Source organism: Myxocyprinus asiaticus, chromosome 16 (genome assembly GCF_019703515.2).
Source record: "Myxocyprinus asiaticus isolate MX2 ecotype Aquarium Trade chromosome 16, UBuf_Myxa_2, whole genome shotgun sequence".
Taxonomy (NCBI): Eukaryota; Metazoa; Chordata; class Actinopteri; order Cypriniformes; family Catostomidae; genus Myxocyprinus; species Myxocyprinus asiaticus.
The window spans coordinates 41,205,886-41,224,914 of NC_059359.1; the positions used below are offsets into that span (position 1 = coordinate 41,205,886).

Genomic DNA, 19,029 nt, shown 5'->3' on the forward strand with positions numbered 1-19,029 from the left:
CAGTTGTCCAGAAGACAATCATTGACACCCTTCACAAGGAGGATAAGCCACAAACATTCATTGCCAAATTAGCTGGCTGTTCACAGAGTGCTGTATCCAAGCATGTTAACAGAAAGTTGAGTGGAAGGAAAAAGTGTGGAAGAAAAAGATGCACAACCAACCGAGAGAACCGCAGCCTTATGAGGATTGTCAAGCAAAATCGATTCAAGAATTTGGGTGAACTTCACAAGGAATGGACTGAGGCTGGGGTCAAGGCATCAAGACACAGACATGTCAAGGAATTTGGCTACAGTTGTCGTATTCCTCTTGTTAAGCCACTCCTGAACCACAGACAACGTCAGAGGCGTCTTACCTGGGCTAAGGAGAAGAAGAACTGGACTGTTGCCCAGTGGTCCAAAGTCCTCTTTTCAGATGAGAGCAAGTTTTGTATTTCATTTGGAAACCAAGGTCCTAGAGTCTGGAGGAAGGGTGGAGAAGCTCATAGCCCAAGTTGCTTGAAGTCCAGTGTTAAGTTTCCACAGTCTGTGATGATTTGGGGTGCAATGTCATCTGCTGGTGTTGGTCCATTGTGTTTTTTGAAAACCAAAGTCACTGCACCCGTTTACCAAGAAATTTTGGAGCACTTCATGCTTCCTTCTGCTGACCAGCTTTTTAAAGATGCTGATTTCATTTTCCAGCAGGATTTGGCACCTGCCCACACTGCCAAAAACACCAAAAGTTGGTTAAATGACCATGGTGTTGGTGTGCTTGACTGGCCAGCAAACTCACCAGACCTGAACCCCATAGAGAATCTATGGGGTATTGTCAAGAGGAAAATGAGAAACAAGAGACCAAAAAATGCAGATGAGCTGAAGGCCACTGTCAAAGAAACCTGGGCTTCCATACCACCTCAGCAGTGCCACAAACTGATCACCTCCATGCCACGCCGAAATGAGGCAGTAATTAAAGCAAAAGGAGCCCCTACCAAGTATTGAGGACATATACAGTAAATGAACATACTTTCCAGAAGGCCAACAATTCACTAAAAATGTTTTTTTTTTATTGGTCTTATAATGTATTCTAATTTTTTGAGATAGTGAATTGGTGGGTTTTTGTTAAATGTGAGCCAAAATCATCACAATTAAAAGAACCAGAGACTTAAACTACTTCAGTCTGTGTGCATTGAATTTATTTAATACACGAGTTTCACAATTTGAGTTGAATTACTGAAATAAATGAACTTTTCCACGACATTCTAATTTATTGAGATGCACCTGTATATACACACACACACACAAGTGTTTGGTATGATTGTAAAGAAAAATGTTAAAAAATTTTTAATGATATAGATCATGATAAATTCTGAGACTCGGATACTGCTTAAAAAAAAAACAAGATCTCATTGAGTTCCATTCTGTGTCATTTGAGCCATCAATAACCTAGTTTCCATCCACTTTTTGCGCTGTTTCGTTATCGACAAAGTGAAAATGCGTAAAAAAATTTGTGCATTCAAATGGCCTTTTATCAATAAAAATGGTGTGAATAATGACGTCAAGCTTAAAAAAAAACCACACTGTCGTATAATCGCAAAAGAAATCTGCCCTTAAGCCGTTTCCATATAGAAATATGTGTATATCGCTAATTTTGTACCTTTCATCTCCCAGATGTCCCTAATCATTGAAATTATCCAGTTTACTGTCATTTTAATTTCACAAATAAATGCAATCAGAAGCGGAGGAATTACAATCAAATGGGAGCAGTTGTCCTTCTAATATGACTGTAATATTGGTCCTGATGTTGCGCCTATCGCAGGTTGCCACCGGTTTCGACCCGAAAGCGGATCGTCAGGGCCCTGTTCAAGCTGGCAACCTGCACCAAGTAGTGGGGAAACTTTCGGTCTTAGTATAAGGAACATCAATCTATGTGTATATGCTGTGTGCACAACTATTAAAGACAAACTGATGCAGTGTAATATCAGGGTTTACATATGATACATTCCTGATATTCAATAGGCTATTTTGAACAATCATCTAATCTAAAGCATTGCCATCACAACTGCATTATGTCCCGCAAATTTGTCCAGCAACTTTTAATGACCAACTGAACTTGATTATCATCTAAAATTATTTTTAGTGTCATAATGTAATTTACTCAGCAAATGCGATCTGAGGTAAAGAGGCTTAGATTTAAAATATTTAATTTAATTGCCATATTGCCAAAAGTTTTAAAATGTTAAAAAGCTCATTTTCTGAAAGTGATCTCAGCACTGGACAAATAGTTCTGATAGTTTATAATCTTGAAAAAAAGTGTAGAACATTCTGAGAATGTCATTCAGCCGACTTTTTCATCTACAGAACAGGGAAAGGCTGATTTAACTTTGTGTAAAGAAAGGGCAATTATATAGGTCTAACAATATTATTTTTTCGTTTGGTATTTTATTATTTTTTATTTAATTCTTTATTCGTTTGGTAATTTATTTAAATACTGGGAATTTTGCCTGAATTTTTTCAAAAGTAAGCTAAGCAATAATTTAATAGAATTGGGCTGTTAGTGTTCCAAAAAAGCACACTTATGCTTTTCTTCAAGTGTTGTATTGTGTATTGTGGGCTAATTCCATTACTGCCGTCTATTATTTTGAATAGTGTGGAAAAGCAACTTTAATAAATAAATGGATGGCTACCATGATTAAATTAATCGCAAAGAGTGGCCATTCATTTGTTTTCCGTGCACTTGTCGATGACAGGTGCATGATTCAAGATATTTGTGTTGGCACTCCTGGAATTGTCATGACGCAGATATGTTTGCAGCATTGGATCTGTGCAGGTATGCCGTTACGACCAATCCATAACAGTGCGAGAAATGCTTCATGTACAATAAAATGGCTTTCAAGGATGTATACCTTGTCGTCATGATTAACACAGGCTAACAACTGGGGTAAATTCTGTCATGTGACACTATATTATTGCGTTAATGCCTATTTTCTCAACAAAAAACATTTCTAAACCAGTGTTTCGTAACATTTGAAGTATCGACATAATCTGCGTTTCCATCAGCTATACCGGTAAACTTTTTGATGTGTTACACTTTTTGTAGCAAAAACCCCTTGGATGGAAACTTAGTTATTGAGTCTGTGTCATGTATTTGGCGCCATCTCCTCGTATAATTTGAGCGAACGATCCTCTCTGCCCATATTTGGATGACTTCAAATATGGGCCATGTATAGATAATTCCAATAATTCATCTGATCCCGGAAAGCTAACGTGTTTTTAGCCAGATAGCACATTATGTGCTGTGTGCACATTGTGCTTTATATCAATGATCTAATGATCTATGCAATGTGTGTGGGCTCGTTTTTAAGATAATCACCTCCTCTAAGTAATGGTATTTGATATTTTATGTTCTGTTTATTTTTCATGAAGTTATAAGCAAAAATGCGGCAAATTAGCAACATCTGTTTACACGTAACATGTATGTCAAAGACTTACTTGGCTGTTACTCGGGTATATTTTTGTCTATGGGTAAAACAAATAGGCTTGTTTATGTGTGTGCATGAAAGTGTTTGTTCCACTCACTGAGAATATCTCCGGCTGGTTGTTCTGAGACTGTGGGTGTGTGTCTGCAGTGCCTTGTGTGTGTGGTTGATTTTGCCACTGCTGCCACCCTGACACTCCCTCTGCTGGCCGGGAGGTGAACTGCGCTCCCATCTGAGCAACATCACCTGAGTGAAAGAACAAGAGTAAAAAAACCACACATAAGCAACTATTCAATAATTAAATTAGTTATCAATTTTCATCATCAATTATTATCGATTTTATTGATTAGTTGTTGCAGCACTACTCTAGATAATGTAAATGTGCTGTAAAATGCTTACTGTAGCCGTTAGCCGAGGGGTTAGTGCAACTGTTGAGTTGTGGGTAACTCGATGTGTTTGCCATTGAAGCAGCAGCTCCGCCCATCTGGCCAAAGGAAGAGGAAGTGGAGGATGTTGGGGTGGAGCTAAAACCTCCCATGTTAAATTGAGGTGACTGATTCTTCGCTACTTGACCTGCCACCTGTTGGACATAAATAAGAATTACAACATGCTGGAATATACAGGAGCATGGGGGAAGTAAGCCTCCATTTAGTGAAATAATCACATATTAAAAATCAGAACATCTTTTGCTCTCTGACTGCTACCCAATCACTGCTAAGAGCTCATAAACAGGAGTGGGAATACTTTAGCTCCTTTAACTACGTTAATATAAGAAACTACGTTTCATAAATCCCTGCCATGCTGCTAGGGTTCTATGGGTGGTTGCCAGGGTGTTGCTGTACAATTGCTAAGGTGTTATGTGAGATTTTTGGCACATTGGTATGTGGTTGCTAGGGTGCTTTTAGGTGGATGCTAAAGTGTTCTGGGTGGTTGCTAACTGGCCCAAGGCAAAAGAGGCCATTTCGAAGTCTCTATGATTTTCTTACATGGCTCCTTAGCCTTAGCACTAATTGTAGCACAAAATCACAACAGGATTTACATTTAGTACTTCTGCTCATACAGTCATTACAATGGTATTAAGTCAATCTCCCTCTCTGTACCTGTGTGTTGAAGGGAGGTCTTGCTGCAGTCCAGACTCCAGGTGGTGCTGTGGCTCCTGCCTGGGCCTGAACGGGGCTGTTGTTGCTGATAGCAGCTGCAGAGGGTGTGCTCTGACGTGACATCTGTGCCAGCATCTGACCTGCTGAATGAGGGGCAGACACCATCTGCTGAGCCATTCCAGCTGACCTGAGATCAGAACACAGGCTCTGAGCTTCAATGATGATTAAAGAACTGACTCTACTTTTGTTTAACGGCAAAGATGACATTCTTAAATTGGCCAAAAATCGGTCCATCACTAGTGTACAAGACAACTGTAGGTTGACAAATATCTGAGGAGTGTGTAGAAAGTATGAGTGGGTTTGTGTCTGTTTGTGCAGTACTGATACAGGTTTCAGATGAGTGTTACAGACCTATTCACCCCATGTTAATTAACAGTGAATAAAGTATTTTGGTGTTATTTGAAGCTTGTGAGGTGTGTGTGTGGTACCTAAAGAGTTCACTGGGGCATGCAGTACTGGGGAAAGATGCTGCAGAAGGGTAAACCTGCTGTGCACTGGACGCAGTGGTGGACAGAACCTTAGAATCTGACAGAGAGAGAGAGAATGTCAATCACTTTCACTGTCAATTTGTGTTTCTCTCATGTATCGCGTGTGTGAGTTTGCTTATAAGGAGTCTTACTGTGATCAGTGTTGACCACACCCACAGTCTGCACTGGAACCTGAGACAAAGACAGAGAGTGAAATAGTTATATAAAACTGAAAAGTTTTCACCCATGGTTTTCTTTTTTTGATTTACTATTTAGTGGTCAACTGATTCATTTTTTAATGTCCAATAGTGATACAGATAACTAGTGAGCAGGATGGCCGATATAATGACAATATGTGATATAGGCTAATGTCATTTAATTGTATTAATTGTTTAAATGTTGTTTAATTTGAGTTGTACACATATACAATGAAAATAAACCTCTTTTTAACACAATATTTACTTGAAATTCACTAAAATATTTGAAAATTGTGCATTATCAATTTACATTGGATGTAGATAGTTTTTTTTTTTATTTATTTTTTTTATCAATTTACTAAGCCTGTCGGTTTAAGGCATTAATTAAAAATGTTCCTATAATTAACTATATGAAAATAACTTGTTAAAAAACTTTGAAGCAATTAATCATTCCCTAGACCTGCACTTATATTCTGTAATAAGGAAAGTTCCTACCATCTCAGCAATTTAAGCTTGACGTACCACCTTGATGTTTTTGTGAATTTGTGTGAGTAGTAGGCTGTCAGCGCAATTCCAGCTTTACAGTAGAGGTCTGCAACCTGACGGGACCCGAGAAACTGCCAGGTTTGGGTCAGTTTATCAAGTATGACTTCAGGTTTGAGTTGGATTTGTAATTCATGAAAAAATAAACAGGCCTACCTAACTTGTTTCGCATGTACATGCTCTCACTCAGATATGCCCGAGCAGACGACTTAGGGGGCCGTTCACACCAAACATGTTTTTGCGTACGTCTGCCTTTTCCCCCCATTGTTTTCGTATGTAAACACATGCTGGACGGACGTCGTTGACTGTCTTGCTGTTTCTTCAGCATTTTGCACAGAACCTAAATATTTGTAGACACCATGTCAAGTTAAAAAGAACTTCAAGTTTTAAAAATGCATGTCGAGACACCTACGTTCTTTTTCTATGTTGAGCTGCGTCTAGCTTGTTTTTAGTGCAGATGTCACAAAGATTTGACATTCTGAACAAGTTCAGGCTGCATAGAGGGGACTGTTACATTGTTTCACATTATTCCAGATTGTTCCAGCACTTGATAAACAGTAAGCCAATGTTTTCTTCCCTTCTGCTCTAGTGTACTGAGGGGCTGCAGTGCCTTATTAAAACTGTGTATGTTTACTGTTACAATACTGTTATGAATGTTGCCTAAGATGCTTACATAAAATACAGCCTACTACAACAGTACTTGCTTGGAGAAGATATAATAAAGAGAGAGAGCGATTTCGGGGTTCGGCTCAGGTTCGCACATAAAATCTGACAGTACCATTCGGCCCAGATAGGGTTGGTTAAGACGTTCTCGGGTACAGGTCGGGTTTGGGTTTCATTTTAAGGCCTGTGCAGACCTCTACTGTACAGGCAACACACCTCGGATGACACACCGTTGCATTCATAGACAGCTGGACCGAGCACGACAGAATGCAGGGATCTTAAGATGTGTTTTTAAAAGTTTCAAGCAAAGTTTAACCTGACATAGCATCCTAAAAACACAGCGCTCATGACTAGAGATGCTGAAAACTAGTGAGACTGACGCAACCAAAGTGAGCGACCCCTCTGTCTGACCAGGCCAACAATTAAAAATTGTGCAGACAGGAGTAGGCCAACAATAAGGTTATGTTCAACGATATGGAAATAATAAAACAATATGTTGACTTCATTATGGTATATATTCAAATTAAAACGTTTATTACATATCATATTTATAATTATTAAAATTATTATATATATACTAAATTATCTTTTTTGGGGGCCTCAGTTAATATTGTTATATGTGATTAATCGGCAAATAATGCAATAAATTCGACATAAAACAATTAATCGATTGACAGCCTTACAATTTACCCATTAAAATAATTTGCAGCAAGACAGTTTTACTGAGTTCAGTGCTTAATACAAAATTATCTTTATTTGGGGGCCTTTCTCAGTAAATATTGATATATGCAATTAATTGTGATTAATTCGTTTAATTAAATCGGCAAATAATGTCATTAATTCTATACAAATATTGCCTAGAGGGCAAGTGAGTGTGCATGTTTACCTGAGGAAGAGCCACCTGATTTGTTTCATACACTGCATCTCTACTCATCCCTCCCTCTAACTCTGCTTGCTGCTGCTGCAACTGCCTTCAGAAGAGAGAAACTGATGTTAGCACAGTCCAACCATCAACACCATTAAAATTCCCACCACCATCAACCAGCACACCCATCACCTGGCAACCTACAGCATTCTCAGGTTACCATGGAAACCACAGCTACCTACGGAAAGAGTGCATGCTGGTTAATCTACTACCTAAAGCATAACCTGTGTCCCAAACCGCACACTTCTGCACTATTCTACATCATTTTGTAGTGCAAGTAGTGCGAGTAGTACGTTAACACTATTATGCAACAAAAAGAAGTGTACTATGAATACCCGGATGATGTACTTCTACTGAAATAACAGAGTGTGGAATGTTGGACACTTCATGCACTAAACGCTTACAGCTTGCCGTAAGTAGCGGAAGGGGTGGAGTTATTGACAAAACAATTGTAAATAATGGAGAATGCAGCAACTAGCAAAACTTCAGTGAAGACAGCACCTTACAAACGTACATTAAATGCTTTACAATCACCCCAGGCTGTGTCAATATGTGCGTTGTTTGAAATACAAGTGTTGAACTGACGTCGGCTAATGTGCTAAAGCTAACGGCAACACATCGCATGCGTTTGAAACCTCACTTCCGTTAGCTGATAAACGGCAAATGCTTCCGTGTAGTAAATTTTTTTTTAAGTGTCCCATTTACGACTATTTTACACTTTAAAAATGTATACACTAGATGACTGAGTGCATAGTGTATATTGAAAGTGCATAGTGTATGGTGTGTCATTTGGGACACAGCTATAGAGAAAAGAGGTTCACCTGAAAGTAGTCTAATCCTTAGACGGCACGCCCACAGTCCGTTAACTTCTTTGTTTTCTTAGTTATGTCTTTGAAATAGTCTGTAATTAGACTCTCTACACATTTGTCTGTGTGTTTTCTGTACAATCATTCATAAGACTGCCGTGCTATTATTTAAAGTAATTTCTCCTCACTGGTCTTTTATTGTGGTATAATCTACTGTACTAAACACTTTACGTCTCTTAACGATACATGAAACAATAAGAAATGTGGCAGATCGCTTTATATGTCAGTCAGACGGCTCTTCCTCTCTAAGTGGGCGGATCTTGACCAGAATAAGCTGCAGTATGAAGCAGACCTGGCTACGCAAGACTACCTGAGAGAGTTTGGGAGACAGAAAGGAAAAGTGAAGAAATAGAGGCCCAGTGCACCGTAGTCCCAGTCTGCTCTCACCTGGCTGTCATTTGACCTGGGCTGGGTGTGGAGATGCAGTTAGGACTGCTTTGCCCCAGGGAAAGGGGCAGTGCCACCCCAGGGGAAGAGAGGGGGGACAGGGAGTCCTGATTTGGAGCTCTACTGTCACGTAAAAGCGGAGGAATTGGTGGAGAGAGAGTGGTCAGATTACACTGAAAGAGGAGGTGAATTAATGCACTCCCTTTGAAACACATACACACATGCCTTCAGACAAACTGATACACTTATACTTGATTACCTTCACAAGAATTAAAGAAATAAGCTAATTCACCCAAAATGTACATTACTTGCTCTCATGTCACTCCAAACCTGTAAGACTTTTTTTTCCCCAACGCAAGCAAGCATATAGTGACCAGAGGCTGTCAAACTTCAAAAATGATTAAAAAGCACCATACAAGTAGTTCATATGACTCTTGCGCTACATTCCAAGTCTTCAGAAGTTGTATGATAGCTTTGTGTGAGGAACAGACCAAACAGCTCACATTCACATTCTGTATATTCAAACTTGGTGTAAAGTCGAATTGTTTCCAGTTAATAACAACAATTTTTTTTGTCTGTTTCTCATTTAAACCAATTATATGGCTTCAAAAGACGTGGAATATACCACACAAGCCGTGTATACTACTTTCATGATATTGTAATGCGTTTTTTGTCTTTTTTGGAGCTTGACAGCCCCTGGTCAGTGTATGGAAAAGAGCAGTGTGAACATTCTTCACTATTGTTCCTTTGTTCCATGGAAGACAGAAAATCATATGGGCTTGGAATGACATAAGGGTGAATAAATGAAGACAGAATATATTTTGTTTTTTTGGTGAACTATTCCATTACCATTTGATTATAAAACCTTATGTTAAATTGCATAAAATCTTTATAATAGATTAAACAGCAGTGGAAAAAATGGCTTTAGCACAAACACACTAGCATGTAAAAGAACAGTTTTGATTAAAACGTTTTGATCAAATATAAAACAAACAAACAGCTCAAAACAATTAGGTCTGTGTCCACAAATGTGAGTGTTCATGCATAGACAACAAGTTCATTACAATACTCACTTGACATTGGCATTGGTGCAGATAATGTATTCGATCTCCTCTGAGAAAGGGTTCTGAAAGGTGAAAGAGCTTGTTCTCATGCAGATCCACTCTCGGGATTTAGAGCGGAACCGGAACATCACCGATAGAACCTGCCCTCGCAGTTTCACCACCTACATCAAAGGTCAAAGGTATGACTTTTCTAAGCATAATAATCAAAATATCAAATTCCCCTGATATTTCCAGGTTTTCCAGGACAGTGGGAGCCCTGTATCATGCAAAAGGCCTCAAACACACACACACACACACACACACACACACACACACCTGCTGAAGGCTGTCTCTTAGTAAGCCCTGGTCCTCTGGGTGTGCAAAATCTAGAACGTTCTTCCCCAGTAACTCCTGTGTCACACAAAAACACAATGCAAACCACAAGCTCATCAGCTATCCTCAAGAATATCCTGCTCCTTAGAAATGACTTTTCCTTCAGCCCTGTCCCAGTCTGGGGATCTTTTGAGGCCTACCTGAGGTTGGTAGCCCACTGTCGCTACGCAGCGGTGATCCACAAAGGTGTAGACACCATGACAGTTATGGCGGGAAAGAAATTCCACTGGAACGCTGATGTTATTTATGTTGGTGTCGCTGGGACAACAGGTTACCTGCATGACAAGCAGAGGTCAGAGATAGCAAAAAGACTTTAAGGTGTTGGTCCTATTTTAAGCATTTCCATACATTGAAAGTGAATGTGGACTCTAGCTGTCGAGCTTGTCATCAAAAATGATAAAAAAGCGCCATAAAAGTAGTCTTCTGAAATCATACGATAACTTTGTGTAAGGACCATACTGACATAAAATTTTGATTTTCCTTACAAAAAGCAATTGTATGGCTTCAGAAGACTTGGAATAAAGCGCACAAGTCATATAGTGTACTTTAATGGGGCATTTATGGTGCTTCTTCACATCTTTGGAACTTGACAGCCCCTGGGGTCCTCATCCTCTTACACTGTATGGAAAAGAGCAGTGTGACCATTCTGATAAACTTCTCCTTTTATGTTCCACTGAAGAAAGAAAGTCATACAGGTTTGGAACAACGTGAGGGTGAGCAAATTACAAAATATTTGTTGGTAGGTGAACTATTCCTTCAAATGTTACACAAAACGGGTAAACTGAAAGGGAAAAAATGCAGAAGCACCTGTAGCCGTCCAATGGCGACTAGACAGAAACGATTTCCTTGACTGTTATCAACCTCCTCTTCAGAAAGAGTCACTCCTGAGAAAGAAAGAGAGGAATAAGGTACTACAGGAGTTCCAGTTGCTGCGCTCTGATTGGTCATTGGGGATATCAGCTCTATGTGGACAAAAGTAGCTGGTCTGATGGGAGGTCACTTCCTCAGTTTTGTTCTCAACCACATCTGAAATTCCACAATTGTTGTTGTAACTGTTATCACAACAAAGTCAGCAGCAAGTTCAGTCTATGCACTCATTGGTCCCCTTCATTTTGACATGGTTAAAGGCCTTTTCACACCAGAGGCGACGCGATGAAGCTAAGCGAATCGCCAACGAATGGCCCTTTCACACAGAATGTTTGCCATTAGCACATTCACGCATTGACAATAGGTGATGCTAACTGAAAAAAATAATCATCATTTTACCCCGGTACAGTAGGTTGCTCAATGCACCATTGAGCTGGTCCGTCCTCCGCCTATGACGGAGGAGAGGAAGAACTATTTAAAACTTTGCAAAACAACCATGGAATCACAGTACAGGTCTAGCAAGCAATCTAGTACTCTGGTGAGCTGAAAAAAAAAAAATCACCAAAACTTTGAAGCTCCAAAAGAAAAAAAATTATTTATTTATTAAAAAACTTTTATTGTGGGGCCTGGGTAGCTCAGTGGTAAAAGACGCTGGCTACCAACCCTGGAGTTCGCTAGTTCGAATACCAGGGCGTGCTGAGTGACTCCTGCCATGGTCTCCTAAGCAACCAAATTGGCCCAGTTGCTAGGGAGGGTTGAGTCACATGGGGTAACCTCCTCGTGGTCGCTATAATGTGGTTCATTCTTGGTGGGACACGTGGTGAGTTGAACGCGGATGCCGCGGTGGATGGTGTGAAGCCTCCACACGCGCTATGTCTCCGTGGCAACGTGCTCAACAAGCCCCATGATAAGATGCACGGGTTGATGGTCTCAGATGCAGAGGCAACTGGGATTCATCCTCCGCCACCCAGATTGAGGCGAATCACTACACGACCACGAGGACTTAAAAGCACACTGGGAACTGGGCATTCCAAATTGGGTGAAAAAGGGGAAAATCCAAAATAAAAAAATGTATTGGCCATAAAAATAAAATTCCCTATCCAGATTTTGGAATATATTTATGTTGACCTACTTCCATGTTAACCCTTATAAAGGGATAGTTCACCCCAAAATGAATATTCTCTCATCATTTACTCACCCTCATGCCATCCCAGATGTGTATGACTTTCTTTCTTCTGCTGAACACAAATGAAGATTTTTAGAAGAATATCTCAGCTCTGTAGGTCCACACAATGCAAGTGAATGGTGACCAGAAATTTGAAGCTCCAAAAAAAACATATAAAGGCAGCATAAAAGTAATCTATAAGTCTCCAGTTGTTAAATCTATGTCTTCAGATATAATAGGTTTTGGTGAGAAACAGATCAATATACAATTCCTTTTTTACTATCTTTTTCCACCTTCACATTCTTCTTTTGTTTTTGGCGATTCACATTATTTGTGCATATCACCACCTACTGGGCAGGGAGGAGAATTTATAGTAAAAAATAACTTTAATATTGATCTGTTTCTCACCCACACCTATCATGTCGCTTCTGAAGATATTAATTTAACCACTGGAGTCATACGGTTTTTTGGACCGCCACATTTCTTGCCACCATGCACTTGCATTTTATGGACCTTCAAAGCTGAGATATTCTTCTAAAAATCTTTGTTTGGGTTCAGCAGAAGAAATAAAGTCATACAAATCTGGGATGGTGTTAGGGTGAGTAAATGATGAGAATTTTCATTTTTGAGTGAACTATCCCTTTATAAGTGTGAACATGGAAGTAGTTCAACATAAATATATTCCAAAATCTGGATAGGGAATTTTATTTTTTATGGACAAAATCTCTAAATATGTTCTGTCTAATGAACTGATGAACATATAAAATGAATGGCCTTTTGATTTGAGGACAGTACAATTATTTCCCTAACTGAAGGGCAAACCATGTGTTTGAATGCATGATGTTACCTGCAGGAGGCCAGGATTTGATGTAGCCTGTGCAGTGTACCACCACATATTGCGGTTCACCGTCCTTGGAAGGGCCCAAACCATTCCTACAGAAGAAAGAGTCTTAATCAATGCATGTTTGTGGATTGACATCTACATATACAGATAAAAGAGAAAAGGAGAGCTCAGTCTTACCTGTTTCTGCTTCTCAGGAAGTTGAGTCTGTTCATCGACACTGGTTCTACTGGACAAGCTCCACACCTTAACAGACAGACACATTTTAAAACGATTTCACCACAGCAAAACCAGCAGGCAGCATGAATTCTCTGTGTTTGAGTTTCAAAATACTAAACAAAACTAATAAAAACTTTTTTATAATTGTAATGTTTTTTTTATTATTAAAAGAACAATTTTTTCACAACAAAACAATGTTCCCAATGAGTGATTCAGTGCATGAGTGAGACATTAACTCATGTGTTAAAGACATTCTATAATTCAAGATCTTTTATAATTCCATGTAATTTCGTCGCATCGGCTTAATGTGAACAGGGCAGGCTTTAAAGGAATACTTCATGAAAAAATGAAAATTCTGTCATCATGTACTCACCCTCATGCCATTGACAGAATGTTTAAGCTTTGGAGCGACATGAGGGTGAGTAAATGATGGGAGAATTTTCATTTTTGAGTAAAAGAAGATTCTCTTACATCAGTCGTTGTTCTTGTGTCTCACCTCATCCTGCAGATGAAGGAGCGCCGTGCACCCATACCCATCCTCACAGACGACTGACCTCCCTCTTTCTTCACTGTGCCTGTTTTTAGGTCTAACATCCGACCTTCAGGAAGAACATGAGGATGTTATAATCTGAAACTGACTGAGAAAAGAAGGATGGATGTAAGGGAGGAAGTGAGATGAGAGACATTTCTCACCAGCGTTGTTGTTTTCACTGGTGGAGAGCTGCTCTCTGAGTTTCTCTGCGTCATCTGGATGAAGCTGGTCATACAGCGAGGACCCAAGCCAATCAGATTGGGCCTGGTTCAGAACTGGTGTGACAGAGTCCGACACATAAACGACACGGCCGGTCTCGCATGACACAACGAACAGGAAGCCATCAGCAGCCTCAAGAATCAGATGCTTCAGCTCCTACAGAGAGAAACAGAGATGAAATGGAAGGGAAAAGGAAAAATAGTAGGTGTCTAAAATCCTAGTAAACTAACTTGCTGTTTATTTATTACTTTACTTGCTTTGATAACCTTAACTCCAGCAGGACACTCAAATAACACCCCTCAAGTGAAACACACAGTAGACTTGACTAATGCTTACAGTGGATTCTAAAGCCGTTTGATATCCGGATAGTATCTGGATATTCTTTAGCTGTATTGCATTTATACCTTGCAGTCAAATGCATCTCCACTGGGATAGAGATCTGATTAAAATGACCTGTGCAAAATGGAAAACGCTACTTACATATTATATCAGAGGCTGCAGTAACTGAAAATTATTTGTCTTTTAGCAAATTTTAAAAACACTGACTGGATAATTCAAATGCTTTTTAAAATGAGAGAGACGAGATATTCCAAGTGCATTCTAATGGAATAATTCACAGGATTTTGTTCATTGTTTGGGTGACAAGATTGCAAGACGTCTGTTGTGTTCTTCACATTGCAATGGCAGAATATAGGGGCGGTCACACTAGCTTTGAGTATGCAAAATTGTTTCGGACAGCGCAATGGACCAGGATATGATGTCACGTGGGAGGGCTTTTGGTTTAAGTAAATAATAAATCACAAATAATATTATATTTAAAATGTTAAAATACATGTATATTGTATAGTCCGCTCCAGCAACTATAAAAAAAAATGCAGCTTTGAAATATGCATTCTTTGTATTGAGCCAAGAGGTCAGCATGTGACATTTTGATCTTCTATTGGACACGCGTCCTCTCGTTGTACAGATTCGCAGGTCAGAGTTTGCCAAAACTGAACTCTTGTACACAGCGGAGTACGAAATTTCTTCTCATGAGCTTGCATTTCAAGTCTCCCGTATTCATATGCATTTGAATGGGAGTGAATGGAGCGCAAAGTGTAGTGTGACCGACCCTTAGCACGAGAATTCTTTTCAGACAACACAACGGACCAGGCTATGATGGTCACGTGGGTGGGTTACTGGTTTAGCCTCTTCGACTCTCAGGCATTTGTGGGCTACCGCCTGCAATTTTTTCACACTCAAATTTAAAAGCTCACCATTTACAAACTGTGGACTGATTGCCAAAAAAATTTTCAAATTGTTTCAGAAAACCACCCAAATAAAATATAAAAAGACTCCAATTATTCGTAAATAATATTGTATATGTTTACAATCTTACGACGAAGAGTTTTATTTTCTTTTTATTTGTCCTAACTTTGTAGGCATGTAATTCTGGTGCTGTTCACTCCATCTCCCTCCAAAAAGTCTTTTTTATTCCACTAGATGACAGCAAGTACTAGAAAAAATAATTTTTCCTCTATCACCTCCCATAACAAGATGCCAATCTGAAATGTAGGTGGCGTTCTAATGCATTTTAGCCCTCACAAATGAGCTCGTCCATAGACATTATCGAATTTCTTGGCCTCTGAGTGGACTAGAAGCTCAATCTAGGTGTCATTAGAAAGCTAAGAGGTCAGTATGTGACGTTTTTATCTTCTATTGGACATGCGTCCTCTCATCCTACAGACTCGCAGGTCAGAGTTAGCCAAACTTGAACTCTTGTACGCAGTGGAGTACGAAATTTCTTCGCATGAGCTTGTGTTTCCGGTCTCCCATATTTGAATGAGTTTAAATGGGAGTGAAGCGAGCGCAAGGTGTAGTGTGACCGCCTCTTTAAACAGAAAAAAGGCAAGCACCCACAAAGCAGCGATTTAACAACAGATGACTATAGCTTTTTGTAGTATTTGGTTGATATGTAGGTATGTATGAATACTTTGTATTTTTTTTATTTACTTTTATGTTTTAATTTTTATTATTATTGTTTAAATGTTACATCTAGTTACGTCATTTTTTAAACCTTTTATTTCATGTTGTCACTGTCTTTGACTTAATTTCTGATATGTAAAACACTTTAAGGTGCTATATGAATACACTTATTATTATAATTTTGTTCAGCACTGTTTTTACTGTAGAATCAGCAAGTAAATCAATAATCTTTTTACAGATTAAGTGAGCGAGTCATTTCAAAACTGATTCAAAGGGGTGATTCACACACTTTCCCTTGTGAGTCTTTCAGACAGATTCATAAAAAGAACCGAGTCAATTGGTCATGCTGTATGTTCTCATCACATTCAATTCCGACTGCAAACTCACAACTTATTTTGCTATGACACTGTAGAGTATGTAGTGACACTGGAAACACTGGCCAGTGCAACTGGTTCTGAATAAGACCCAGTTCTTGATTCACAACTCAAACGAGTGTTGAGAAATCAAAGGTGTTGATGTCTGACCTGGTCTGTAAGGAAGGATGGTTTGTATGTTCCATCCGTGCTGGTGTTGCCGCTCCCTCTGAGCGATTTCATGTGAGTTACAGCCATGCGCAAGATGGTCAGCTTGTCTGGTTTCCGTGCCAATGCGCTGCAGGTGGGTACCATATCTGACAGCTCTGTGATGTAAGCTGTCATCTTATTTCTCCGCCTCCGCTCAATCTCGCTGTGATTCTCCCTGGGGTCAGGAGGTCAGAGCAGGAGAGATGGGCGGACGGACAAAATGGAATTGTGGGAGGCAAACAAACACAGCAGGAACAGAGAAAAGGCAGAGAGAAAGCACAACGAGAAAAACGAGAGAGATGTATGAAGCAGTAAAAAAGGCTGTATCAATGTGCTCCTAAAATGAAACGACATAAGCTCATCATCTTTCGATGACAAACAAATGGATGTGAAAGATTTCATGAGAGCTGAAAGAAACAGCCTGCGAAAAGAAGAGAGGGGAGGAGAGAAGAGTGCTCAAAAGAAAACACTTAAATAAAGTGCAAGATAGTGATCTGAGCTTGCAGCAGTGGTTGATCTCTTGATCTGTTGGTGAATTCAATAAACCGGCCTGTTAAAATGAATGTTCTGGGTTTAATGCAAGTTATAGGTGCACTCTGTAATATTTGTGTGTATGCTGCACTGACACCTAGTGCATAGATGCAGCATAAGTCTCAACATGATGACACTCATGAATGTAGGCCCAGCACCAAATGTAGAATAAAGAAGCTTTTTCTCTAAGACTGATATGACTCACACTGAGGACTGAAGACTATGAGTCTTCATCTCATGTGTGCAATTCATTTTAAACATACGTTTTAAAAACACAACTATATAATGGTCGACTGACATATCATCCCATGTTTTGTGCTAATGATAAAGTGACCTCTTAACGCAAGAGGAAAAGGACCTATTGAGGCAATTTTGCTGTACAAATCAAGCCTAGAGGAAACTTGTAAGGTGCATTTTAATTACTAAAGGATCACTCCAAGTCTTAACTATTACCAAATCGCAGAATGAGACCATATGCTTTTCATGTGGAGTTCAAAGCGGCGCTGACGCCATGATGCAAAACATGAAGCCGGCTTCATGATTGCTGTAGCAAAGCATATAGTCACAGTTTACCAGCAGATTAATATTGTGGAGGATGAGAGTTTAAGAGATTTAGTGCCCATTGCAATGAATATGCAATCTATGGGGAGACTAGTTCTTTCAATTAGTCAAACTCCCCTTTAGACTTTGGGAAATGTTTAATGTTTCTAGAATTGGTGCCATTTTAGTGCATTTTTATCTTTATACTGTAGAAGGCTTTGTTTGGAAAATGTTAATAAAGCATTATATTGTTACATATTGTTTTGCTTTCTTTCCTAAGATGGAAATAAATGCATTGTGACAGTAAAATAAATATATTTTGAGTTAAATTTCAGCATTTCAAAATCTGCGATTAATCGCAATTAACTACTAAAAATTATGCAATTAATTGCGATTAGCACTGTCAAAAACACATTTCAGGAGGGGGAAAAGGGTCTTTGCATAAGTGATAGATGATAGCATCTCATTTCTTTATTCACCTTCCCGATTTCTGTTTTGTTCTCTCACTGGTTGACCTAGACTTTTTGCGCACTGCATTCTGATTAGTGAGATCTCGTCAGTGTGCAAACAATGTGCACCAATCAGAATAGCAAATTAAACTTCACAGAATTCTGAGTAAAACAAAATATTTAAAATTGCTGCTTGCTGGGGTTTTAAAAATTGCACATGCTCATATCGCGATTTTAGTGCGATTGCGATTAATTGTGCAGCCCTAACACCCTGTCTACAATGGACGCAGGCGTCACATCAAAAGCAAATCTTTCTCATTCTTATCAATGATGCGGTCTACACTGGAAGCATCCACTGCGGCACAGCGACACTAAACAGATGCCCCGTTCTATTGTCGACGCACTGCAGAGCTACACCAGCCACTTTATTATTCAAGCTCACAGCTGATTGGTCCATGCTGTCTATGCGTCATTTACAATGTTCACTTCCACGCTTTCAGTGTAGACAGCCTCAGGCCATTGCGTGCGTGAATGGATGCGTCTGGTGTACAAAGTCATTAGTTAAAGTAATCAAATTCATTTTTAGTCAAAAAAGTAGCATAATGTGTTAAATTAAAATTTTTGTAATCAGATTACAGTTACTGACTTTCAATTAAATGAATTACTTTTAAGTACATTTATGAGTTATGCTTTTTTCTTATATATTATTTATATAGAATACATGAATTATGGCCCTGTAACAAGTCATTGTGAAGGAGAAATGTGAGGTGCTGAGTGTATGACTTCTGTGTAACAATGAACAAGAAAGAAATAGACATTATTTTGAAATTGTTGAGCAGAAAAATGTTTTAGAAAGTAACTTAAAAGTAATTATCAATGATACATTTTTCAATGAAGTAATTACAGGGATGCAAACTCATGAGAGGTGAAAAAGGTGAGAAAGTCATAGTAGGTTTTCTAGATATATATTCAGCTTAAAACAACTGAACGGTGAGTGGTTTGCATCCCTGTAATTAGTAATCTTATTACAATTTTACAAAAAT

At 39.1% G+C, this 19,029-nt stretch overlaps 1 protein-coding gene across 8 annotated transcripts in view; it reads right to left on the reverse strand.

Annotated features, from left to right (window-relative positions):
- The window catches only part of LOC127454380 (aryl hydrocarbon receptor nuclear translocator-like), a 41,000-nt gene that overhangs the window by 4,162 nt on the left and 17,809 nt on the right, over positions 1-19,029 (reverse strand). For 6 of the 8 annotated variants that reach the window (XM_051721551.1, XM_051721547.1, XM_051721550.1 and 3 more), the window contains 16 exons: positions 16,428-16,641; positions 13,881-14,094; positions 13,684-13,786; positions 13,149-13,214; positions 12,975-13,060; positions 10,903-10,979; positions 10,236-10,370; positions 10,039-10,113; positions 9,733-9,884; positions 8,660-8,782; positions 7,368-7,452; positions 5,231-5,270; positions 5,040-5,136; positions 4,552-4,738; positions 3,851-4,031; positions 3,552-3,697 (listed from right to left, as the gene is read on the reverse strand). In XM_051721551.1, the coding sequence (XP_051577511.1) occupies positions 3,552-3,697; positions 3,851-4,031; positions 4,552-4,738; positions 5,040-5,136; positions 5,231-5,270; positions 7,368-7,452; positions 8,660-8,782; positions 9,733-9,884; positions 10,039-10,113; positions 10,236-10,370; positions 10,903-10,979; positions 12,975-13,060; positions 13,149-13,214; positions 13,684-13,786; positions 13,881-14,094; positions 16,428-16,641 (1,981 nt within the window). The remainder of the gene's footprint in view (positions 1-3,551; positions 3,698-3,850; positions 4,032-4,551; positions 4,739-5,039; positions 5,137-5,230; positions 5,271-7,367; positions 7,453-8,659; positions 8,783-9,732; positions 9,885-10,038; positions 10,114-10,235; positions 10,371-10,902; positions 10,980-12,974; positions 13,061-13,148; positions 13,215-13,683; positions 13,787-13,880; positions 14,095-16,427; positions 16,642-19,029) is intronic. The other 2 variants (XM_051721548.1, XM_051721554.1) reach the window with 2 other exon arrangements.